Below are 27,223 nucleotides of genomic sequence, written 5' to 3'. Positions count from 1 at the left end.
ACCGAGCGCTGCACCCCTTGCCCGGCGGCGCTATCCATTTCTGCTCGACCTGAGAAATGCGAAGGAGCAGGGTTCGGTCAACAATTTTGTCTCTTCTTGGGATGTTAATTACCAACTCGACAGGATTTTGAGACCAGGAATAAAAACTAAAATTTGTACAAAGGTGCAAATTATAACCGACTTATCTATGTATTCTCCCCCGACAGCAAATCGTAGGAGAAAACGCTATTTCATTCTCAGTGTTTAAAACACTTGTGCCTTTGCAATTAACCTTTTGGATGTTTTAAACCCAACCCAGCAGAGAACGAGGGAAGGTACAAGTTTAAGAAGAAGAGAGCTTATTTTGTTTTCTTGAAATTGCCTTTTATTCAAGTTGTACAGTACCTACTTAACATGGCTACTGAACCCTTCAATTACCTTTCTAGCTACAATTGGCCAGTTTCTGATGTAGCGTTATGGTGGCAGAACACTGTTTTTAAGGGGTTACTCCAAATCAGAACACTGTAATCAAGTGCCACGGCTAGCACGTGTAAGTACTGATGACTCCCTCTGTTCAGTCCAAGTCAAATTCATGATTAAAATCTCAACGGTACCTGTACTTCCCTCTCCAAAATACTACCAGAATGCCAAATACATTCCATTTTTACACTTGGCAGGCATGCCCATTCTCAGTCTGAAAGCTTTCAAGATCAAATGTAAACCCATTCGCCTTCAAAAAAAAGTTCACATATGAACTGGCTTGTTAAAACTAGCTGATACAGAATTTACTTCTTAATCTAGTTATTATCGTGCTAGATACACAATCCACCTCTAGAGGGCTCCCTACTACTTAAGAGCGAGAATTTTTATAGAACATCAACCTAAGAGAACTGCTTGAAGCAATGAATCTATCCGTGCCCGCCAGAGGCATCATCAGCTCTTGATGTGGGCTATTCTTGCTTGTTCTCCCCTTCCCATCTCCTGTGCAATCTCAGTTGATGTAACACATTACGGAAGAATTCGCTTTCTCTGTCACACATCACAGCCAAGAACTGCGAAGTTCTGAATACTTGGATGCCACAACTTTCTAACCCAGATAGCTGTTTACAAACCCGATCTATGAAACACCTACCTACCTATCAGCTCAGCCAGTACCCAACCCCGACTTGCTGTGTGTGATGCTTCACTTGATGCGATCATCTGTCCCAGAACTTGCTTGGGAACACACTACAGGGTTCAAGAGGAATAAGAGCCGGAGTCAGACCTAGCAAACGCTCATTCCAGAAACACAAGATAGAAGCCAACCCAGATCTGGGCCCACTAGAGGCACTCCAAGGCTGCAGGATCCCATTGCTTGTTTTTGGTTCTGCAGCTAATGTTGCCTTAAGTGCTCCAATGAAGTGCTCAAATCACTTTTTCCATTAGCAGGAAATACTTGCATCAACCAATACAGCTGTTTGCCAAATGAACAACTGACCTAATGGCTTTGCCCTCTGGCTCAGGCATAGTTCAACTGTCTGAAGTAGGACAAGCAGCATCTCTTCTCTCCTGACAAACTAGGTAGCATTGTATCAGAGAGGAGTCTTTCACCTGCACGTCAGTCCATGTGTGCGTACGCATCAGTGACATAAGCAGTGGCAAGATGTAACATCCTATTAAGATCTGAATATAGCATCTGTAGGTTCTTCTTTAAAACACAGGTTGAGCTCATCTACAACACAGCTACTGAGCAAACAAATACCTGTTTTAAGTGTCAGGGCACATCCTTCTGGTGCATTTTAATTTATAGGGTCAAGTCAAAAACCTCCTGACTATGGATGCTTTCTTGCATTTACTATTATTTGAACAAATCAGTATAAACGAAGCAGCAACCAAAGCTGTCTGTATATTACTTCTAAGCCACTCCCCATTTACAGTACAAATTGCAGCCTGTAAATGATCCATATAAAAATCAACTTTGAGTCTCACTTCTGCCTTTCAAATTATCCTGAAATCATCTGTGACCCCTTCCTCAACGCCTGCACTCAGCGCCCTCGATGCCAGCTGTCCCTCAAACTCGTTGTACATCACCAACTTAATTCTGCTGCTGCAGCCTTTTCACAGGCTGTATTAGCCCCTCAAAGAGGCAACAGTGGGGGCACAAATGCAACAGTGGAGAGTAGAGGGGAAAACAGGGCAATTGAGGAAGAAACAGCAGCAAACAGGACATGTTGGCTTGTGCCAAGACAAGCCCAAAGGCTTTTATGCTACACCTCGTATTTAATTAACATCAGGATGCTACTCAAGTGACGCACCCATGCACCCTTCACTTCTGAAAGACCAGGAAAGAAAGGCAGAGTTTATCTTAAAAACCTATGTTCATGCACCTCTCCTTAGTCTACTCACAATCCCACAGGGTACTCACTCTCCCAGCTCCAAAGAGACATTGCTGGATGGCATGCAAAGTCGCTCTTTTGCCAGTCATGTCATTTTCTGGAAGTTCGATCACAAAATGCAATGCACCAAGGAGTACCCAACAGCATTTTCTGCATTTGCGAGAACTAATGGAGAAGATATATCTTTACCTGCTGTTTTAGGCATAAGATTATCAGAGGAGGTAGATGACACCCTGCAGAAACACCTCAAACTGTCCTTGCCTGGAATTCTCACACAATAGCACCCAGATAATTTGCCACATGCGCCACTGAAACTTCAAGCTATGTACCATCAATACATTTTTCAATCAAATTTTTAAGACTCTAATTTCTGGAAATAAAATAATTCAAAAAAATATTCTTGCCTTGCATTCAGGCCATTGAATTTTATCAGGAAATCCAGTCACTAGAGCACGGTATAGCTACAGAATTGGAAGATTCTTGGAAAAGCACAGCTTATATTACCCTTTATTTTACCCCTATTTGCTTACAGGTCTCATCACATGAATCAGTCAGTCTTACTTATGACTCAGAAAATCATTATTTGGAAAACCCTAAGCTAGGTACACAAAATATGTATACATACACATATATATGTATATACACACACATATACATACATATATAAGTATATATACACACACTCACATACATATCATTGGTCAGGATAGATTAATAACATAATTCAGTAATAAGATTTAACATTTTCTTGTTTGCACCAAGGTTTTATTCAATTCCAGCACGTGAAGTTTTATAAAGCTTGCTGTAAAAATAACTTTCCATATTTACTTGTGTTTTGGAGTCTCATTTATCATGCTTTGAAGTAACTGAAAGCTCTAGCAATTAATCAGCTTCTCTCTTCATAAAAAAAATGAGGAATCTGTTTTCAACTCAGGAGAAGAAACCAAGAGATCTCCCTCTTGTAGTCTTCTGTGTGCACAAATTTAACTACATTTGTGAGCTCAGAAGAAAAGTCTGAAGAAGAGATTGTTCTCATCAAATATTAACAGCAACTGCAAATAATTCCATTCAATACACGAAGCTTTCCTCCTAGAAAGAATGAAGAGGAACATTTTCACTTTACTTTTTATCGATATGGTATTTCCTTGAAGGAAAAAAAAAGACTTAAAATGCATTGCTGTCTCCTCTATACCACCACTTGAAAAGAAAGTGGGGGAAAAAAAAAGTTACAGAAGGAAGTAGTAGATGAAAAAAAATCTAACAACTGAGATGATGTCAGGTTTATCTAAGTAAGTGCTATAGTGCTATGTAGATGAACATATAAACTGCAGTTCTAAACATCTCACACTTCAGTTTATACAATGCACATAACTATCTAACAAACCAATCTTACTGTTCAAAAACCACAGCAGATATGTAGGAACTTTACATGTAATGAGATTAACAAGTCTGACACAAACATAAAAAGAAATTTTGTGCCTTTATTGGAATGGTGTTAGGCTTTAAATACACCAATTTTGATAATCTGATTATTTGGTTTTGATTAGAAATGACACTACAGAACTGCAATACTGGTCCAACAGTCTTGTCTTTACTTTTTTTTTTTTTTTTTAAGCAAGAGATAGAATGAAAATGCACCGAGTAATCAGAAAGCACTAGCAGGCATTGGTTAATCCAAGATACTAGCTTCTCAGTTCCAAAAGCACTCGCATTGTATGGAACCCACGATTTAGACTGGTCATAATTTGCAAGAACTAGTTGCATAAATCATATGACTTGTTCTTTAAATTTAAGTGGTCGCTGGTAATTTTTTTCCTCAAATATTACAGTTTTTAATTCATATTTTTCTTCAAAGTATAAAAAAGTATGAAATATAAACAAGCTCCTGCATTGCACCCATGAAAGGGTGCAACTGAAGTGTTAGGGAGCTGACTATCTACAACACCACCAAATCCCATCAAATCTTGGATAATTCATTCATATACAAAATATCAGGGCACAGAAAGAACTAAAATTCACTTTTTTGTTTTGTTACGCACAGGTTCAAATAATCAATCTAAAGAAAAAACAATCATTTTGGCTTTCCACTACATCCGCATGTTGAAACACTTACTAAAATAATCCTGTTTGTGTTTGGTCTTTTTCTTATTGTCAAGTCATGTTTGTTATCTTAATACCGGCCATCAGACAAACAAGTAATCAGAGAGACTCTTCCTCCCCACCTCCCTAGCCCTGACCCCTCCACGGTCAGCTTTAAGACATGACTCCAAACACAGGGTTGTGACGACAGATGCTAGGACCAATCTCTTCATAATCTTTTTTGGTATGGCATACTTGGTAGAACTCAGGCTGTAAAAGGAAAGAGAAAATAAGTTAGTCAGTGCTGGGCATAGCTGATTTTAACAATATAAACATTTCTGTTGCAAACAGGAAAAAAAGATAAATAGATAATTTGGAAACTCTGACACTATATATTACCACAAAACCAGAATGTTACATCTGAAAATTCTCACATATGAATATGTAATTTTGCTTTCATTTGCTTATTTAAGCTTTTAAAGTTTAATGGAAAAAACTTCGGGGGCAGGGAGAGAAGAAAACTCCAAAAGCATACTCAGGACCAAAACACATTCAGCTTTATAGCCAACTTACTGTGGAAGCCAGCATTGATCCTCCAAACCAAACAGCGTATCTCTGCATGTGGTGTGTAATGACTTGAACATCAATAGGCTTAGGCTAGTTTGGGGAAAAGGGGGAGAGGGAGGGGGAGAAATATGTTAAAATTCACTTTTGCTGGTGACATTACATTAAGTGCATACTCCAAGTCTTATTTTCATAATTTCATATTTTCTTAAATGCCACATGTAAACACACACTTCTACTACCAAATTTCCACTTGTACAATAGACTGAGAAATAAGTGATTTATCAGCCAGTAAGAGCTACCTACTTGAGCAGGCATGAAAAGGGAAAACCTGCATTTATGCCACTTTTCTCCCAAGAGCTCCCCTACCCTGTTCTCCAATTATCCACCTCCAATTTTCTGAGTTGTCTGAGGAACTGTTTACATAACCGTAAGAACAGATGCACACTTTGCCCTTTCCAAATTTAACATCCTTTTAAATTTCACAATAAAGCCTTAGTTGCAGATTGATTGAGAATCTAGCCAGAATCATCATAGTCAGTTTTGTTTTCCTAAACTACAATTTCATTCTAGTTATCCCCCTTCCTTCTATATCTACAAAAGCTTCCATTCCTACTAACCAGAGTGGTTACAGAAGGCTATATCCTAACTTGTTCTTATCAAAAAATGGCACTGTATATAACGAAGTATAAGCAAGAAAGAATTCATCTATTCCAGTACAACTCACTTAAACATATTAAGTGGTTTGAATCAATCAATTGTACTACATCTGAAAAATTCAAAGCAGTGATTACTTACAATATCTAGTACTCTTAAGAAGGAAGAATCACCGATTTCCTTATTCATACCCTATTTTCTTATTAAATGGTAAGGGACTATCTAGTAAGGAGAACTGAGAATAAACAACATTATTTGAATCAGGGTACTGTATACAACTTTGAAATTTCAGAGTTATCAGCATGACATATTAATGAGAATTGTTTGAGTTTGTCTAGCTAGTTTACCATGTAGAAATAAATGAGGAAATCGCTTCAGTCTTGCCTTAAAAGAAAATTACAATATGAAAGACATCAGAGATGTTATGTATACAGTCTCAAAAAAAAAAAAAAAAAACAACAAAAAAGCCCCAGAAAACTCCACAAAAATTATATCAGAGGTCAAAAGTAGAAAGAACTTAATCATGCAGTTCAGTGAAAATCTGAAATCATTTCATAGGATAATGTACATTATTCAGAGTTTTATCCAGTCAGGTCTTTAAAACCTCCAAAAACGGAGACTGCACAACCTCTCTGGACAAACTGTTCAGATACCTGATAATCCCCATGGTGAGATGTTTTTCCTTATATCCAGTTTGAATCTCTCGTTTCAATTTATGTCCACTAATTCTCATGCTCCACTATGCAAACCATGAAGGGTCTAGTTCCATCTTCTCAAAAACCTCTCCCTAGGTAATAGGGCTGTTATTAGACCCCCCCTCACCCCCCCCCCCGCCCCCCCAAAAAAAACCCTTCTCTTCTCTAAACAAGCTCAGTTCCCTCAGCCTCTCCTTACAGGGCAAGTGCTCGCATCCACTGATTATCTGGTGACTCAGCACTGAACTTGCTCTGGCTTACCAATGTCTTTTAGAAGGCGGAGGAGAGAGAGAGAGAGAGAGAGAGAGACCTGAGACTGATGATTTGAAACTAGTCCTTCCCCCTCCACCACCATAAAAGGAAGGAGTGGGAGGAAAGACGCACCAACTGTTTTTACATCAAAAGTCCTATCCTTTTATTAGGTAAGATTTTTGTGGTTCATATCAATAACAGCAGATCAGCAGCACAAGAACATATTTGGGGAAAGAGTATGGTAGAATCCTAGAATGAAAGAGTTATACAAATGTCTTTCACAACTAGCCTTCAGTTCACTACAATATGTGAATCTCTGTAAAGCTTCTAGAACTTTGTTTGAAACTTTATTTTCATTTAAGAAAGAATGTCACTGCAATATGTTATTTTCACATTTTTCAAATAATAAGACAGAGAACGGTATTTATTAAGAGGATTGGCTACAAGAACTTACCTTCAGTCTGCCTCCACTAAGTTCTTCACTAAGTTTCAGTCTAGCATCAACAGTCCTTTTTAAGTCTCGCTGTAAACGGCGACCAAAGTCCCTGAACATGGTTGAACCCCCAGAAAGGACAATATTCTGTTTTGAATATGTACATATACAAAAAAAAATAATAATTATCAGTTAATTCTTGTTGACAGTTACTGTCAAAGGCAATAGCTACTCGTATCAGTAACAGTATGATGGCACTTTCATTTTGAAAACTGTCCAGGACACGCATTCATTGCTCCTGAATATCATGCCACTTTAAAAGGTATCAAGGCAATTACAAAACTTATTGATCACTTCTGGAAATGGAGGTTTCTAATCTTATCTAGTTCTTGAATTCTAAATATAATTCTTAAAATTACAGTTAATAGGTATGCTTTTACAGTTAACAGGTATGTTTTAGTTTAAATTATCTAACACTTAAAAGTGACAGATTATGAATTCACCAAGAAGTTGTAAATGGTTTTTAAAGTACAGCCAGTTTTAATGTGACATCTTACCACATCCCCCTCCTTTCAGATTTATCCCATTTCCTTTATTTCTTTTAAATAGAATCTGACTAATGAAACATCATATTCTAAAAAAATACGTACATGAACAACATAAAGCCTTTGACATACTGGACCAATTTCCAGAAAAAGAGTGAGTGAAGGCTTCTGTTCTTAAAGTTTTTGTTTTTTAAATTGAATTTCCAATACTCATTTCAAAATAAAGCAAAAATCCCTCTAAAACAAGTATTTTTAAAAAAATACATACTATTATAACTACTGACCTTATAGAGAGGACGTCTAACATCAATGGGACAATTCTGAATAACTTCATCTACTACTTCGGAGATTGGTTGTGTAAAGTCAGGATTAGCAAACTAAGATTAAGAACAAAAACAGAAAAGTCAAAATGCTGGGACTAAAAAGAGGAGAAAGAAGGCACTTTCCTATTCTGCTAGAGATGTAGTAAAAACTAATAATGGAAATAGATATGTTAGACATTTTTACTGCCATTTGGAAAAGGTTTGAAAGGACAATATATCTGAAGTATCTATTTTGCCAGCTATTCTTACAGGTTTTGTTAACTAATGGATCAAAGAATACACACCCTATTCAGATGCTGAGCACTGGAGCAAAACAGTCTAACATAGCATGAAGGAAAAGATGTGACAGAATATATTCAAAAAAAATTTATTCCCATTTACTTTTTGTCAACATTGGAGTCAAGTAAGACTGACTGTACAAAGAGACAAGAGGACAACGTATTTAGAAACGTTTGATATTTGAACAGATAAGTAGAAACAGGAAATAATGCAGTGATTGTGAAACCTAGGAATTTATTTAAAAAAGCAAGAAGAATATATGCTTTATGTAAACCATTTAAGAGTTCCAAATATGCTGTGTTTAGTTACAAATTTGTATACAGATTACCAACAATCACAAACTGAAAACACACTGACTTATAACAATAGCTGGCATTTATAAACAAACAAAGAGGAATTTAAATCAGGATAGCTACTTCTTCAGTAAGTTACAAATGCAATTTGTTACCATTAAAATATGCCTAAAACAAAAAGTGAAAACATTCAAATCAACTTACCTCAGGATGAAAGAAAATTTCTGGCCCCAGGAATCTCTCATAGCCAACATCAATGGTAAATTCTTTCTTTGAGATAGCATTAATTCCAGTATATTGCTTAATCCACTTTGTACCATCTGTGTCATACTTGTTAAATTCTTTTACTAAGTCAGGGCAAACATAACTAAAGCGTTCCTGAAAATTAAATAAGTGCAGTTATAAGTATCTTCTTAAGTATAGTAGGAAACATGGTATGAACTTTGAAACTGTGTATTAATTTGGATCTTTAAGAATAAAAGTTGAAATTGGCAGATACAGAATAGGCCTCAAAAATGGCCGAGCTGATGTTTACCATATAGAATTAACTGCTACTACAAATCATTTCTGTGCAGCACTGAAAGTAGCACATCTTGCTGGGCTAAACTGTTCTTCTTCAGTTTTTTTTCCTCAAGTTCTACGGTAATGAGAAATGAGTTCTACAGTATATTGAAGAACTGCCATAGAAACAGGGTTTAATTGTACTTTAAGCCAAATACCTTTCAGAATAGCTTTATATTACAGAATATAAATTCTGTACAGAATTTTGTAGAATTATACTACAAAAAAGTAGCAATATTCAGAAAAGAGTAAGTATAGCTCTTTATATTACATATCCCAACAAGAATGTTTCCTACCAGATATAATGAAAAATAATAATAATGCAAGGGGTGCAACAGGGGGATGACAAGTTTGAAATTCTAGGCTAATGTAAGCATAATCCAACAGTATAGTTTAAAAATGTACATATCAAAATTTTTATATTATTTAGAAACAGAACAATTTTCCTTTAAAAAGGTAATGATTTTAAGAGATTACTGTATTTTAGAAACAAAGATCTATTCTAAGACAACCTAAACATTTGCAACATTCATGTTACCTTCACTGCTTTAGCTGTTTCCAAGGATTGTTCAGGAGGAATTCCTACTTCTCGCTCTCTCAGCAACTGCTGAATGAAGTATGTTATATCTCTCCCTGCAATTGGAATGTGTTTGATACAGCTGCCAATGACATATCCTTCAGCCTGTAATCAAAGTAATTGGGAAAAAGACATTGACAGAAATTCCACTTAACAAAACTCAGAAGGGAGGAATAGAAAGAGACAGAGCCTGTGAACTCTTATTCACTACCTATGACTGTGAGGTTGAAGCATTTTAGGACTGTCTCACTTAACTGCCACAATTTCAATTCATCAATAGCCTTATCCTGCTTGTTAAAGTGTTTCTCAGTAGTATGTCTTCTGGAGGACATACTGCGTCCTGCGAGGACGAATAGGACCATAAGGATATCCCTGTTGTTACCTTCTTGCACCTTTCTTTTTTGATGCTTTGCATTTGGTTCACAATTCTTACAAGGTTAGAAGGACCACAAAGACAGTACACAACACAGATGAACAGCCAGACTCACTACTTTGGGCCTTATTTTCTTTTTTATGTAAGGTTACTCCTAACAAAATGGTCAATTGTACAACATCAGTTTAGAATAAATGACATGGCTCTGCAGTAACAACTGCTTATGACATTACAATCCATGCAAATGAAAATTAGTTTTCTGAAAACAGGGAGAAAATGCATTATTTCAGCACAAAAACAGACTGGTCTATACTCATCTGCCAGTCTTGCAAGTCATACTCATCTCACAGGCCAGTATCTAGGCATTAAAAGCATCTGGTCTAAATGGAGAATCCAAGAGCATTGAAGACTGGCATCTAACCTCATCAGATCAGCTACAATGATATTCAAACAGATGAATCCAGATACTGCACTAATATTAAATGCTTAAAATTCCCTATGTACCTTACATGTATATAAAGTGAGGGCTTTTTCCTAATGTAGAAAATAGTTCAAAGTCATAAAAACATTATTATAGTTAGTTTCAGTACAGAGATAGGTGTTTGTTAATTCCTCTTTATCCAATCTTCAAGAATTAAAGTGGCATACTACTGTGGTTAGTATGTTCAACATGTTTAAAAAAAACAAAAAGTGAATGTTACTCTAACAGAGGAGCTTAATGCTTCAAGTGATATAAAATAAACACTCATTCAACTTCTTAAAATTCACGTTCAGGAAAAGCTCAACTGTTTTAAATAGCAATTTGAATCACTAAGTATTATTAGAAAAACCACACAATTTAATTTTACAAGGTTTGAAATTTCAGCTGTTAGTACTAAGTCTTAATTAAAAGAAAAAAAGCCATCTCAGATGAACAGCCACTATGTTTCACCAAGATTAACAGGAAATTGCTACATTATAACATAATTTTGATCATCATCAATGCTACTATTTCTTATAATAAAGTCACTATAAAATTGAGGTCATAGTAGCATAATCAAGCTTTATATGATTTTTAATATTTAAAAACTGCAGTCTAACTTGGGTCTTTGAGGAGAAAAATGTGTCTGGTCCCTAACTGTACATTCTTCTCATCAAGGAATGATGAGCAGAAGACATGTTTCCAACTATTTGGAATAAGAACGCTATTAAATGTTGCATTTGTAAATTTTTAACTACATAGCTTTGTAAGTGGGAACTCCTAAATACAGAGTAAACAGTAATTTTATAGTTAAACTGCAAATGCAAATGTTAATTATTTAATAATGTACTTTTTGCTTTTAGGCTCTTGTTATATTGGAACAGATATTCAACTTTATTAATGCTATCTTGAGTCAACTAGATATTTTTTTTTTGCCTGCATCACTGATGCATGATAGTATACTACTCAACCTTGAGCATACATAGATGGAAACTCTAAACTTAACACAAATGGCTGAGGATAGATGTATTATAATTTAATTTTATATATGAATTAAACACTAATTCCTAAACCTTTTGGACTATTATAAATGGCATATTCAACTCTTCTTGGTAAAACATATTGTTTTACAGTGTTTTCAGTTTAATTACCTAAGATTACTTCGCCTGGCCTTGCAAATCACGTTTTTTAAGAATCATTGGAAGACAATACGCCAACCTCAGAATGCAGATGAGTTCATCAAAATTCTCTGTCCTACGGAACAAACTACCTGACATTTTTGATGATTCCTAGCTATAATTCAGTCAGAGAATATCTTCATATGAAGCAATCATACCTCCATATAAATACAAACTGCACAGAAGTTACAGGACAAACTGTCCTCTAGTTGTTTCTATAATCTGGATGTATACTTACCACAGGAATAACGTGAGTGACACCATCCCCACTGTCTATAACCGTGCCAGTCAGCGTCCTTTCTCCTACCTGTCTTGACGTCCAAGAGGCAGCTAAGGCAAGGACAGCCTTGCAAAAGAATACATACAAAAAAAAATCTTAACAGCAGCACCGGATTACACATCCCACCTTCTACTACCACTCCCAACAGTATCTGAACAGACAATATTTTAAGTCTAACTAAATTCAAATCTAATCCCAACATCAGGATGTTTTTAAACTGTATAGACACAAATCAATACGTGATGGATGGAATGTTTTCTTAATCAGAAAAAATAATAAAGTTCAGCATAGCAACAACAACAAAAACACTACCAAGCACAATAGATTATTATACACTTATTATACAAATGTACTGACAATAGAATTATTTAATTGAAATTATTATAACAATTAATCACAACAGATTGTGTAAGATACCAAAACTAGAAGAGCTTGCTAGCATTCCATCTCCTTTTTACAGATAAAAATCCAGCTATAAAAACTAAGCAGAACATCCTGTAATCAGACAGTGCTGTAAAAGCACTCACTAAGTACATTAGCTGAGGATACAAGTGCTACACCTTTTACGCAATCCAAAACTCATCTGTCATCCAAGCGTTCTTCCAGCATTAGAAATAAAACAGAATTGCAAGCTGTTCTGACAGTTTGATAGCACAAAATTACAGAGGAAAGACCAACAGAAATGTTCTATGATGGATTAGGATTAAACCTAAAATCCCACTTTTGGCATTTTTCATGTAATAGAGGGAAAAAAAAAAGACATGACAAACATCACCTTTTGGATATAGTCTACATTTTTTATTAAAGCTTAGTAAACAATTTGAAAATAAAACATATACACAAGTCACCTTAAAGAATAATGAGAGAACTTTCCCTGCAGAAAAATGCAAGGATGAAGGGGCTGCATTTGTAGAGGGAAAGGCGAAGGGAGGAAGGAAAACAGACAACAACATACCAACACAAAAAAAGAAAAATCTTAAGAGGAATGTAAGGGTACTCCCTCATGGCCTCCAGTAAACCACTATTCTAGGTATTTGTTAGTGCTTTATTTTGCATTAATACTTTCACCTTTTCTCCAAATCACAACAGATTTCCAGTGGGAATCTGATTCTGGGCTATTCTGGAAGTTATGAATAAATATAATTGCAAAGTATACTATACTTTATTAGCGTTTCATGAAAATAAATGTTTTCTTAAACTGAAATGATTCAAGTATATCACAAAAAATACCTTTTTCTTAAATCCTGTTTACAAAAAAGTTTAGAAATTGCTTCCAATTTTGTTACCTGTTGATAAATACCTCTTGTCACAATTATCCTCTTAAATGCACTTACGAAAAGTATTTGCAGTTCATTCGTGGTAATTTATGGCATGGAAAATGATTTAGTAATATTACATGTATGCATACAACAGCTTACAAAAAAGGCTACGTAAATGTAGCTTCAGGTACATGATGCTTTCTAGTCCTGTTCAACCAACCATCTTTATCTTACTTCAGAGTGAGAGGAATTCAGTTCTTGGCCTAGCACCATTACTGTAGTGTTTTGTATTTATAAGGCAATAGATTTTATACAGTACTGTTCAGAGTTCTTTTATATATACAGCTGAGGAACAGAACCTAGATGACACACTATTGAGTTAACGCCATATCAATCATCTAGTGGTGAAACTGCTGACCAAAAATTCAAAGTATTCCAAACATCACTTTAGATTTCATACTGAAATTTTTCTCTCTTGAGTTGTAACTCAACATGTAGCCCTACTTTCAACAGTCCTACTCTTACCTGAACAGCAATATACAGCCCTGGAACATTGAAAGACTCAAACATGATTTCAGCAGTATATTCCCTATTCTCTGGAGTATTTAATGGAGGTTCAGTCTGTAGGACAAAAAACAAAACTTTGCTTACATTCAAACCAACAGTTGACATTGCTTAAAAATTACTAAGAAATAAATTTTGAAAAAATTAGTCATTTAATGAATACACTGTGTAAAAGTAGAAACGTGTGAATGGTGCTTTTTAAAAGCAAACAGCAGATCATACAATCCAGAAACCTCTACCACCACCTCTAGCAATAACAATATTTATGCAAGCCACATTGCAAAAGTATGATGATCCGTATGAAAACAGGAAAAAAAGAAGTGAGATAAAATGTCATAGTTATTACTGTTTAAGAATATACCCTGATAGTATCTTCTGTGACTTGGTTAGCTCATTGTAACTTTTGCTTTCACTGAAAGAATCAAGCACTATCAACACGAAACAATAAAAGCTGCAGTTCATCACATCTGAAGAATGACAATTATTTAAAAACAATTCTCAGCCATTCATTAAAAAAAGAAAAAGAAAGAAAACTATTTTTTTTCAGCAGGCAATTACTACAAAACAAGAGCTTATGTCCTGCTGTAGAAATTTACTTAGCTGAGAGAAGCTAGCAACAGTATGTGTGTCAATAGTATGCTGTCATTTTCATAAAAATACCAAGCATACTATTAACTCTCCCCTGAAAGAGTACTTTGAATAGCGCTACAGAATATTTGAGAAAAAATATCAATCTTTCATTGCACCAATTATATAATGGAAGGGAACAGAGGAGACTGAGCCACACTCTCTGGTCAGGGGATGAGACAAGAGGCCACAGACACACACTGCAACGTGGGAAGTCCTAATTAGGCATCAGGGACCGTAAAGGTGGTCAAATATGGGGAAAAGGTCTGGACATGTTATGGAATCTATCTTTGGAGATACTCAAAACTTGGCTAAACAAGGCCCCAAGCAACCTGATCTAATTAGACCTACCCTGAGCAGTGGGTTACATTAGACGACCTCCAGAGATTCCAGAATAGGTTGGAAGGGATTTTATTTGTGCATTTTAATACAAATAGCTAAGACCTCTATAAACTTCACATCAATATACCTCACCTATTTCAACATCTTAACTCCTTACTGAGGAACAACAGAGGCTTCAGAATAACACTGGCCTTGATTCAATCTAAGCTGCCCAAATATGATGCACAAACCCTTTGAATTTCATGAAGAATGAGAAATAAAATTCATTCTCCAGACTAACCATGCAGGTGGCAACATAGCTAAAACAACAGTAACTGCAATCATGTAAATTCAAAATGCACAGGTACATGTTCATGCAGAAATACTGACTTGAAATTTTAATAATGATACATAACAGCAGTATTAAGTTCAGTAGCTAACTAAAAAAAAGGGAGAGGTACAGAGGCACTTGTGGGAAGAAATAAAAGAGGGAAGAGTTTTCATTTCAGACACTTGGGCTTTTAACATCTTTAGATAGTTAAACAAACAATCTGGATGGGGATAAGCCAGGCCAGAAAAGTTTCAGATAATATGCATTTACTTCACTTTTCAAAATAATCATGCTTATATGTAAGAATTATTACATAATCAACACAACATTCTTACTACTCTTAAGCAATTTCATAAAAAAGGCATATTGTTACCTACCAAAAGAAAATAATGATCCTCAGGTTCTGCCCTTAGATACTTAAAGATTATTTGTTCCATAAACCTCTCCATCAGGTCCCAGTCTTCAACTATGCCATGGCGGATGGGCCACTGTTGCAGGAAAATACCAAAACATAGATTGAAATATAGATAGAACATAGATAGAAAAAAATAAATTTTTCTTTTTAAAATGTAGTAAAAGCACCTGATCTACATCTAAAACCCCTGTGTTATTTCTCTTCCTAGCCCAACCTGAATATCTATTTGAAATTCACTCTCTTGCTGACCTTGAATAACAGGGACAGCAACATTGCATTTTACCCAAGACAAAAAACAAACACACACCACATGTTGGTACTAGGCAAACCAAAGGTTCCCCCTGTCCAACATCCCAACTCAGACATGGCTGATAAGGGATGTCTAGGAACAAGAACCAATCCAATTACCTCCCCACTCTTCCAATTTCCAACTATTCTGAGCTCACCTCAAAATAGATGTATAGTCGCATACTTTTTTGCAAATTCCCACAAGCTCCTGCAGAGTAACAAAACTTACATAACAACAGACTCAGTTTTCCAGTAACATACAGTTAATAATAAAGAACATTAAAGTTATCTAAAAACTATCCATCAGAAGCTATTTACTGCATAGCTGATGCTTTCTAAAGAGAATTAGAAATTTGTAAGTATTTCTTTTAATACCTTGGTTGCGTAAGTTGGTTTTTCTATTGCTTCATCCCCAATAAAGAAGTCTAAATCATCAACACCTTTCAAAACCCTTCTTTGTGCTTGATCAACCACTTTTGCTGATTCTTTGATAGCAATACCTTTAATAGAGAATAGATAAACAGTACTGTAGATTATATATCTTCCACATACATACATATATTGTGTGTATATACATACACAATATATGTACACATATATGTGTGTACATATATACACACATACAAACACATACTGAATTAAAGTAGGAAAACAATGTAATTGTATTCATCCTTTGTTTCAGACAAAGGCAGCAAATAAATAAAACATAAATTTCAATTCTAATCATAAACTAACATAATTAGGATTTACAAAGTCACACTATACAGAAGTAACTACAGGTTTATTTGTTAGACGTTCAACATGCAGCCAGGAAGATGAAAATACAAAAAGAATCACTAAGGTAGTGTATCCCTATAGAGCTCACTTCATTTGGCAACTGGGCTAATTTTCTGCATATTCAGCAAATACCTGAAAAAAAAGAGTAGTAGAAGTTGTATAAAGAGTAAGAAAGAGAATGTTGCCACTATATAAACTGATGTTTCACTTCACTTGCATTAGTTTGGTTCCTGGGCACTTTATAATGAGATATGGCATACAGAGAAGGGACTGAAAAGCAAGTAAGTAAGAACCACAATAGACAAGAAGGAACAAGTAGGAGAGGATATGAGACATGCATTACTACTTCAGGAAGGAAATAAAAACTTTTTTTAAAGGATAGAAATTTATATGGCTACCTGATGCATCTTTGGATGCTTTAATATAGATTTTCCACAAAGTCTGTAGATGTTTAATTTCTTCTTTTTAACTTTATTTGCATCTTATTGTTGAGAATGGATTGAAGGAATAACAAAGAACAAAGTTATAAATCTCTCCTTCATTTTAAGAAATAACTGGCAAAACTCAAGAGCTTGTATCGGTAATTTACTTCCTCCAGAATAATTACCCATCACAAATAAAGAAACAAGTTTATCAGAAAAACATTGTCTAAGGCTAAACATAGGATCCTGGAAATACAGATCAATGATCAGGTATCACAAAAACACAGTCGTTCCCTCTCCTCATCTTTTGCACCTGCCCTGATCCCAGGTTATCTGGGCTTGAGTGCCAGCAATATCTCCTATATTTTTTTCAAATTTTACTAATCACTTTTAAAACACTTTCAATTACACAAATAATAAAATTCACATATGTAAGAACTATAAGCATTAATTATTCAAAGGTTATGATCTAAAAGATTCCTCAAAGGCAGAGTACTTTTGCTCACTCTCACCTTAATTGAGAAGTTGTATTCACTTACAACTAAGATCAACATTATTAAAATGGCTTTTGCAGCCTCAAGTTGGCTGGCAGGGGACTACAAAGCTACCTGAATTGGTAATTTATAGCATAGTAGGTTAAAGCACCATTAGCTCATTTAGAATCACCATCCTTCTTCCTTCTTTCCCCACAAGGAGCAACAAGAGATGAGCTGCGCAGCCAGAAAATGTATAAATAGTTAAATATTGTGAAAGACTGAACAGAATAAAGCAGAAGTTATTCTGTGCTCATTAGGAGGAAAACTGAATCACACTGTAACTTCTGTAGTAGCTTACATATTATGAGAGAGGAAACAAAAGGGATGGAAACTGTAAGTGGGGGGAGAAGTAGAAGCCAAGTAGAAGCCAATCTTGCCAAGCAATTTTCAACTCATCATTACAGAGCTTATGCATTTTTAGGAAATTTGGCTGCCCAGCTGTGTGTTATCTTCAAGAAGTTTCAAGAAAGATCCTATCACTTGCCATACTATTCTAGAGACTTTCAAGTCAAAGTCATTATGTGCTGCTACCAGCTTAAAACAAGATGTTGGCTCTAAACATATTGCTGAATTTGAAGCGAGCCTCTTTGGTGTCATTTTTCAAAGTCAGAAATGAAGAAAAGAAAACAAGCTGAATCAAAAATCATATTCTGAAAATACAAACAGGAAAATAAACCTTGCTAAAACAAGAACTAGGTTATGATTGTGTCTGAAGATGGGAAGCAATCCAGCAATACCACAGGACGTTTGGCTTTGGTTTGCTCGACACAAGTATAAAAGATTTTAAAAGAAAAAGGACATACTTGAATCAAACAAATTTTTGTTCTTAACCACTACTTGGGCCACTTTTTTAAAACTGTAGAGAAAAGACATCCTAGTATTTAAACTATCACAGATAATCTGAAATAAATGAAAAATCAGGAGAATGCCTGGGTATTGGAAATAAATTGATTTCTGTTTTAACATAAACCAGGAAAGAGTTCAAAATAAATGAATTAAAATCACAAGACGAATGATCCAAGAGATCTATAAAGCAGTGAACATGACAGGGGAAGTGAGCCAGTCTCTGGAGAAAATTGGCCCTAAATATATTCTCATTTACACCATTCTCCAAGCAAGCACTTGTAATTTCTGCAGAAGCATATTCAGAACCAAAACAAGAACACAATATAAGAGGGGTGGGAGATAAAAATTTGTTAAGAGTAAGAATAAATAAGATAAGAAACAAGTGAACAGAGAAGGAATGCTGCTTGAACCAGTTTAACAGCAAACATTTCTTCTAGAAAATCAGAATGATAAAAATTCAACCACCATTGTTGAAAATAAAAGCAGAAACCACAATATTAATTTGAAGCGTGGACAGTATAAAGAGAAACTAAAGACACAGAACTGCTTTAAAAAGAACTCCTGGGTGGGTTTGGGGTTTTTGTTTGTTTGTTTTTGACATTTTTTACTTTGAAACTAACTACTGCTGTACTCTATTCTTAATTTCTCCAGAGTGGATTACACTAGTGCTATTAATGTAAACTCATGCTCTCGGTGTAGTTATCTAAGCTAGATTACAGTACAAATGAGAAAAAAGCCTCTTTTCATTAAGTAAAAGCGTAGACATGAACCACTTCAGCTGCAGTAGCATTTACACTAGTGTTGGAGTGGGGGGCGGGCAGGGGTATGGTTTTGGTTTTTTAATACAATACACTATATCAAATAGCTAACAAAAAATTAAATACATTACACTATCAAATACATAACAAAACAGCTTAACAGAAGAAGCTTCTCAGCTACTTTAACACCACACCTGTTGTATGAATTTCTCTGCTTAATGATCGATAGGTCATTTCCCAAATTTGTCTGAAGTGTCATTACCACTTTCTCATTATAAAAAGGAGAAAGTATTTTAAAACTAAACTAACCTGAATATGCAGAAAGAAAGTATAAAAATCAGTGATCTGAAATTGAATAAATCATTTACCTATTTTAGAATTAAACTTGGCTATGCATATAAAGAGCAATATTCAGCTCTTTTTAAGCTATTCAGTAACTTTAAATTTAAACACATAAAAATTAGACTTATGTGAAGAACAAGACTGTAAAGAATATTTATATATATGCATACATATCAGACACACACACATATATATGTGCCTGTATGTATATATAAAACAAGCAAAATATGGAGGTTAAAAAAATATATAAATCAAGAACTATATATTAAAAGTCAATACTGAAGATTCTTTCAACTTGCATAAAAAGAACAGAATGCATTAACAGCATTGACCCTAGCTTTGCATGCAAACAGCTTTTTGAAATGTGCTTTTTTAAGAACACAATTCAGAGCCAGACCTATCAAGTATTACTTTGCAGCAACTATACTTAATTACTACTATTTACAGCTCTCTTTTCATGTTGTATTTACAAGAAAAATTGGGTGTATTAATTATTCCTGTTTACCAGGATATAATACTTAGTCACTTTGGCCTTTAGCCCAAATGAACATTGATAAAATGCTACGCTGTGTAAGAGGTCAAAAGGTGAGGTATTTCTAAAGGAAATTGGTTGAATTCTACCCCTAGTCTATAGCTGTATCACTTTAAGTGGCAGGAATGTTTCAGAAAATAGCAAATAAATACGTACGTGATTATAAATGGGGAAAAAATAAATTGAAAAGTTCTATTTGCAAAACTTATTAAATTACATAATATAGCTGTAATATTGAAAATATCTGTTAAGTGTAAGATTTTAAGTCCTGAAGGTATCAAAATATCCTTTTTTATTTTTACGGTTACAGTCGACTAAAGTTTTATATGCTGTATGACTTGACACAGAAAGAAGCCTTCTAAAAAGTAAATATATCCATGTTACTGTATATTAACATGGATTCAGCTTCAAGAAATAAATTTTGAAGATTCCTTTATTATTTTAGTGAATCTGCATTTCTAAAGTCATCACTTATAGCACAATAAAATAGAGCTATGCCACCACTCTATCACAACTCAGAGGACTAAGTCACTCATTTTTAATTGCTTCTTTTACATAGCAAATTACAGAAGCACTAAGTGTAACTTCAGTGCTCATATACAAATAACAAATACTTACATGAAGGAATGATGAACTGTGGTTCAGTATTACCAGCATAACCAAGCTTTGTATACCTATTAACACAAAAAGTTATTTTTTAATACCACAAATCTTCCTTTATTTTTTTTTTATGAATATACCCCTCTTCCCACAATAAAAACATTATTTTTCTCTTTTTTAAAAAGTAACAGCAATGCTTCCTACCACAAAGCAGGTACCAATGCTAATTTCTACTTAAGTGAAATTTTCCTACTGAATACATAAAGCACAAAATTCAGTTGTTCAGTGTTTAGACATAAAATTTAGAATTAGAGCAGATTTCTTCCCCGCTCAAAAGTTAGTGGTTCTATAGAAACATTTGCACATAGTAAGAGTCAGTGGCAGTTTCTATAACTGCTAATTATAGGAAAATAAATTCCTTGCTAGGACTGCCAGCTAGACTTAAGGAAGAACCGATGATAATTTCAGAAATACACTTCCTACGATGTGCTAAGATGTCCTAGATGGGAATTACAGATAGCTGTTAATGACCACATAGCAACAGAAATTCTATTTAATAAATGGAAAATAGTTTAGGAAATGTATTTAATTAGGCTATGGAGAATAAAAGGAAAAAACTACACACCTCCACAAATCAAATTTCCGGAATTTACTATGAATACATATATCACTTTTTGGGGGGATCAAGTAAGAAAAAAAAAAATGAAGAAATTACCAATGTTTTCACAAAAAACTGCAGTACTGAAACTATCAAGTTGCAAGAAATGTTGAAGCTCAAACATACAAAATATGTTTTCAGTAAAAGAATTAATTAGAATAGTCTCTCTTTTTCCACAGAGAATGGAATAGTAAAAGTCACGGTAAGGTTAAGAGTTAACAATAGCATAGACAAATTTTAAAACATGCAAACCAAAATGTATACTACATTTAAGAGTTACAGTCCATGTACAGGTTTTTAAACAAGCATGAATGTGGCAGCATTTTCGTTGTCTTTAAGTAGCCAGATAGTCGTAGTGACTACACTAACACCATCAGCAAAAGCATAAAACACTGCAGCTGCACTTCTATAATTTTCAGTATTTAAATATAAACCTGGAAGTTTTTTTTTTTTTTTAATATACAATGTAATACTAATTTTAGCGAAAGCTATAAGTCTGTATCAGTAGCACAGCAACATGCCTGGCAACACACACAGTAACAGACTGGCTTTTAATAGGCTAGAACAGGCTTGCTGCTGCAGTAGGTTTTACTGGGATGCTAATGATGCAGCAGTTCACAATTCACTTGCACGCTCACTAATGTCTACACAACTTCGGCTGCTGACATTAATTGTGTACAGTAGTGCTGGGCCAGGAGAAGTGCTATCTTCAATGAAAAGGAAGATAAATTTCTCTCTAAATAACACAGCAATTAGCACAGGACCTCATCTAACACCAAACATGCTTTGCAAGAGAAGTATTTCAAAGGCTGTAAACCCCATGCTGCCAATAGTGCACTGTAATAGTTGAGAGGAATCGTTCAAAAAAAATTTTTTTTTTACGTTAATCAACATTAGTGTTATCTGAAAAAGAAAACTTCACAGGCAAAATATGATATATACAGGAAAAGGACAAAAATTAAATACAAAAAAAAAATCATCACCTGGCAAGGAGATGATCATGTACTACATGTGCCTAAATTCAGGACCTGTAACTCTGATCTTGTAGAATCAAGTCACGAGGAACACAATTTTACAATTTTTTTCTTAAATACCTGGTTCCTAAAATAAATATGAATTTGACAACTAGATACTTCTATAACCCATTGCTACAGAACAAAGCTGTTTAGCGTAACTGTATTCTTTTTAGATGTTTATAATTCCACAAGAAAAATAACAAGAAAAACAGTAACTATAGACTCACTCTGTCTTCCCATATAAATCAGAAACTGCAGCACATACAATTTTTAGAGCTACACCTACAGCGAGGCTTTGGAACAGGAAGGCTAGCTATGTAAACCTACAATCATGAATCTCTGAACCCTTTAGTTAGGTTTGCAGAGTTCACTATAGTTCTAATATTTATAGTTAATCCACATGATTTTTACTGCTATTTCCATCTTTTATATGACACTCACTGGAGAGGCTCCAAATAATAATCCCTGGACTACTGGTGTAAACCCAGATCTCTTTCTTACAGACAAAGGAGAGGATCCAACATGTTGGAGTCTACCACATATAAAAGTAGAGTTAATCATTTCTGAAAATCAAGCATCTCTATTCCTTATAATCCATGCCACTATATTCCATCTCTGGCAACAATAATGAACTCTTCTTTACTCCCTTCTTCCTTCGCTACCACCAAACACAGTCTTGATTCTCTGAGTCAAACTTTCAATTTTAGTTTAGGAAAAAAAAAATTGTCTGCATGGCTAACACGTTTTCAATTTTGCCTAGGTAAAATGAAGTTACACATTAACATTAAAATAAGTAACAAGTCTCAAGATAAGTAACAAGTCTCACTCTCCTTTAGGTAGCAAAAAATGTAATGTAATAACCTACACCTTACAACTTGTTCCCGCAAATCTTTGTTAACTTCAGATAGCACTGCACCCCAATTCTAAAATCAGAAAAATAAATAATAAAAGAAATCTATGTGGATAGAGTTAGGACTATGCACAGAATGCTATAAGGCATTCTGAAAATATTACCAAATAAGTAAGAAGTGCCTTAACATGCAAAAAAGTTAAAAATCATTTCCTTACTAAACTCTGTATTTCAAAGAAACGATAACTAAAACTGTGGCAGGTAACATGCTGCTTTAGTTCCCTGTGGTGTGGGAAGCAGTCCAGCATACACACACATCTTCAGCAGACTGAAAGAAAAATACAAATGAAAGATGCGTTTTAAATAAAAAGGCTGTATTCAGACATAAAATCAGCATATCTAAAAATACTTCTGCTTACTTAGAGGGAAAAAAAAACAGTCTTCTGACTCACAAAAGGAGTAAGTGTTTCATTCTTAGAGGATAAAGAAAGAAAAATACACATGGATTTGGGTCTCTGACTACTGAAGGATTGTAGCAGCAACTCTCTAATCTAGTCTCCAAAGCAAGGATTCCCATTTCTGCCACATCAACATTTCCTTGCCACATTCTTTCTTCCACATTCAGAATGACAACCCAATTTGCCCGTAAGTCACCAGGCAATAACCTGGTGCTACCTCTTTCTCAGACCTTTCCTTACAACTCTTAAGTTCTTGCGCGTAGACAATCTTCTTGCGGCATTTATACAGCAACAGGCGCTACAGGATTCTGAACAGTATCTATGGCTGCTAGGGACTATGGTAATACACATAATAAACAGTAAGTTTGATTTTCATAAATAAACATATATACAGGAACTCTAGCATTAAAATGAAGGGATTTTTTTTTTTTAAAAAAAAAAGAAAAGATAAAGAAGGTAAGGAACAGTCTAATAGATTAATAAAAAGTTGATATAAAACTTCAGTCCCCCAAAGGCATCACCAGAAGAATCATTTTAAAACCAGTAACTTTTGCAAAGGCAAGGCTTTATTCACACTGAGCGGTCTATCCAACCACTGCCACAAAAAGTAAACAATATTTAAATCACAGAAAAAAAAAAAAGAGAGAAGCGTTACCTTGCCCAAGCTGGATTTTTACAAGTGTGAAAGACTTCCACAAAGCAGTTCATACACAGCAAAATGTGTCTGACTAATGTATGATTCATAGGGGGAATAAGACACACCCAGTCTTACTCAGAGGAGCAATTATTCCTCTTCTGTCACTACGGAAAAGAATTCTGATACGGAAGAAATCATATATCATATTGGCTGTACCAATACAGAATCACGTTTGCCAGTAAATCACATCTTTTGCTTGCTACCTTCAAAAGTCACAGGAGTGAATTAAATAGAGAAAGGCAGGCACTCATTACTTAACAAGACAAACAATTTTCCTCACACAGAATTTAGGGCATTTAGCAGAGCCAAGGCAGCATACAGATGGGTGTAAAATTCAGCTAAGCATAAGATTTTTATTAACATCTCTAATACATATTGCTCTACAAAATCCCAACAACAACAAACAGCATTCAACTTCGGTCATTCCAATTCTGGTTTTCCATTCTGGTTATTTCTCCACGTCCAGCTACCCTAAGGTATTTCTGTAGCCCTAACAGCTTATTTAAGTAGAAAGGGGGGGGGGGGGGGGGGAAGGCCCTAGGGGAAAAAGTGTTTTCTGTTGGATAGTCACAATCATTGAATTTACTTTGCAAGGTAAACTACAAACTATCCAAACCAGTCCACAACATCTTGACAGATCCCACAGAGACAGAGAATATATATACATGTGCACATACACGTATATATGTATGTGTAAACTAAGTGCTGATATCTCCCAGGGATTTCCTTGCAACTTCCTCAAAAGGCAGATTAGTTCTCAACACTTGTCCATTCACCAGCCTGCGCAAATATAGCGAGGTGACAAACATGAATGATTTTTTCTAAGACATTCATACCACAAAGCAAGGTGCTAAGGAAGGTTGCTACTATCTCAGCTTACTCTGCTAAATAAATTTGAGCTATCAATGAAGTAGTATCTCTACAAAGTCACACTCGTCTCAAATCCACACCATGAAATTAAAAAGTAGTTTTATACTAATATGCATGAGAAGAGATTCCTGGAAGGATGTCCAAAAGGCTCTTAATGCTTTCAACTGCACTAATGTGATTTCTTATATATGCTCTCTCACCTAGAATATATGTTTCTAAAGAGATGACATGAGAGCAATAATAAATTCCCTTGAAGGTTATTTGCCAGTCAGGCAGGCAATTTTAAAGCCAAAAGGAAACAGCATTTATAGCAAGAACTTTTAATAGGAATGTCATTAAAATACTCAGTCTGCAAACCACAAGCCATGACCACTGTTCTTTTCTCCATTTATTTTCTGTCCACAGTACACATCATTGTATATACATTCTCCAAAATTATGCATCCTAATTCTGGCAAAATTGCTATTTTAACAAAAAACTAAAAAATAGGAAGAAAATCATTTTTTGGATGCTGTATTTGTTGAGCTGCCCCCAAAAAGTGCAATAGGTAATGCAGTGGCCTGCTACCAAGTGTATCCCATCCATTCTGCTGACTATCCCATGCAAAGACACAATGAGCTAGCCATGCACAAGCAGAAAAGCGCACTGTAGGAGAAATATCATCTAATCTTCATCAACTTCTGCAGAGTAAGTCTCCTCAGCTACACCTGATGAGCAATTTCATACAAAATAGACATTTTTAAATGCACACAGACAGGAATAAGATGCAACTCCAAGGCTGGTCACACAGTAAAGATGCAAAGCGACTCCAGAAAGAGATATTTTTCTGGCAGTTGGAAAAAAGAAGTATGAACAACCTGAAACTCCCTGGAAAGAAAGCCAGGACTAGGCTGAAATTTAAACAGCCTCTTTCTTGATTAACTTCAAGATACATTAAGTTAGAACGTGGAAGGATGTTTTTTCCAGGGTTTTCTTTGTTGTTGTTCAGAGCCATCATCAAGAGATGACAATTTGATGAACTAATGTCCACGAGCTGAGCCACAGCAATCTTTCTGTGCATGTTCTCAGTCAATCTCAAAACACAAGACAGATTTATTAGCTTGCACAAACAATGGGCTTCCTGATGCATGGTAAATCTTACACACAAGTTAAGTGTGTACTGTATGAGCCCTAAAATTCTGCTTGTGTGTACAAGAGGCAGGGTTGGACAGCTTAGTGCTTGTTCACCACACCCACATCAAGGATTCTCAACCTAAACACATCACTGTGAAGTCCTATACAAAACCCATGCATGTAGTCATGCTCCAAGCATGTCTACATTCACTGAGGGGTTTAGGCTTCACACAAACTTCATCCATAGCTATTCTCAAAAATAAGCTGATACAGCTTTTTCACAATAGATACCTCCTGAGCAAGTGCTTCATATATTTAAGAGATCAGTATTCCACATCCTCTTCCATCCAAATGGGTTCAGAGCCACGTCTCCCATTTCCTACAAGTATCTCATGTACTTGCTTATCAACTCTTCAGAGGCAAATGCATCTGCATTTCTTTGCTGAAACTATATGAAAAAGATTAAGACTCACAGGGCCAAAAATAAAGCAAGATGATTGTCCAGTAATCAGAATGCTCATCTAGAACAGGAAAGAACAGAGTTTTGATCCCTGCTCCAAAGACTGCTCAGTTATTTTCTTTTATTTTATAACCTAAATATACCTTAGAAATGCCTCTGGGAAGAGATTTTGACTTTTTCCAAGAAATACAGTGCCAATGGGAGTCAAAATTATCACCACATGTTAACAACTGCACATAACAGCATATTGGCTATTTAAAAGAAACAATTCCTGCTATTTTCTTAAACGCAATACAGATACCTAAGTCCAGCAGTTTAAGGCCTGTGAATCATTATTTAATTGAACTATTTCCCTGTGGTTTAAAGTTGCATGCATCCAAGAACAGGAAACTTTAAATGCATCTTAGCATTTCTGCTCTCCTGCCTAGTCAACTCCTACTTACCACACCAGCCTCTCTGAATCCTATTCTGAGCAGACTACCATACTGACCAGGGTGCCACTCCACAGACACCGTGCATCAGCATCACGGCACTAGAGTCCCTTTATGGGTCTTCAGAGAATATAGTCGAGAAAAAAGAC

At 35.3% G+C, this 27,223-nt stretch overlaps 1 protein-coding gene across 1 annotated transcript in view; it reads right to left on the bottom strand.

Moving 5' to 3' along the window:
* Positions 1 to 3,815: 3,815 nt before the first annotated feature.
* Positions 3,816 to 27,223, bottom strand: part of ACTR3 (actin related protein 3) — a 35,336-nt gene continuing 11,928 nt past the window's right edge. The window contains exons 2-12 of the mRNA XM_062578595.1: positions 20,540 to 20,595; positions 16,084 to 16,208; positions 15,383 to 15,493; positions 13,688 to 13,783; positions 11,862 to 11,969; positions 9,574 to 9,717; positions 8,679 to 8,852; positions 7,864 to 7,956; positions 7,056 to 7,181; positions 5,007 to 5,090; positions 3,816 to 4,703 (exon numbers count right to left, since the gene is read on the bottom strand). Coding sequence (XP_062434579.1) covers positions 4,608 to 4,703; positions 5,007 to 5,090; positions 7,056 to 7,181; positions 7,864 to 7,956; positions 8,679 to 8,852; positions 9,574 to 9,717; positions 11,862 to 11,969; positions 13,688 to 13,783; positions 15,383 to 15,493; positions 16,084 to 16,208; positions 20,540 to 20,595 — 1,213 coding nt within the window. The 3' untranslated portion in view covers positions 3,816 to 4,607. The remainder of the gene's footprint in view (positions 4,704 to 5,006; positions 5,091 to 7,055; positions 7,182 to 7,863; positions 7,957 to 8,678; positions 8,853 to 9,573; positions 9,718 to 11,861; positions 11,970 to 13,687; positions 13,784 to 15,382; positions 15,494 to 16,083; positions 16,209 to 20,539; positions 20,596 to 27,223) is intronic.

The sequence above is a fragment of the Rhea pennata genome, chromosome 6 (genome assembly GCF_028389875.1).
Source record: "Rhea pennata isolate bPtePen1 chromosome 6, bPtePen1.pri, whole genome shotgun sequence".
NCBI classification, from domain to species: Eukaryota; Metazoa; Chordata; class Aves; order Rheiformes; family Rheidae; genus Rhea; species Rhea pennata.
The sequence above is the reverse complement of the archived record's forward strand: the minus strand, read 5'-3'. Positions and strand labels throughout refer to the sequence as shown.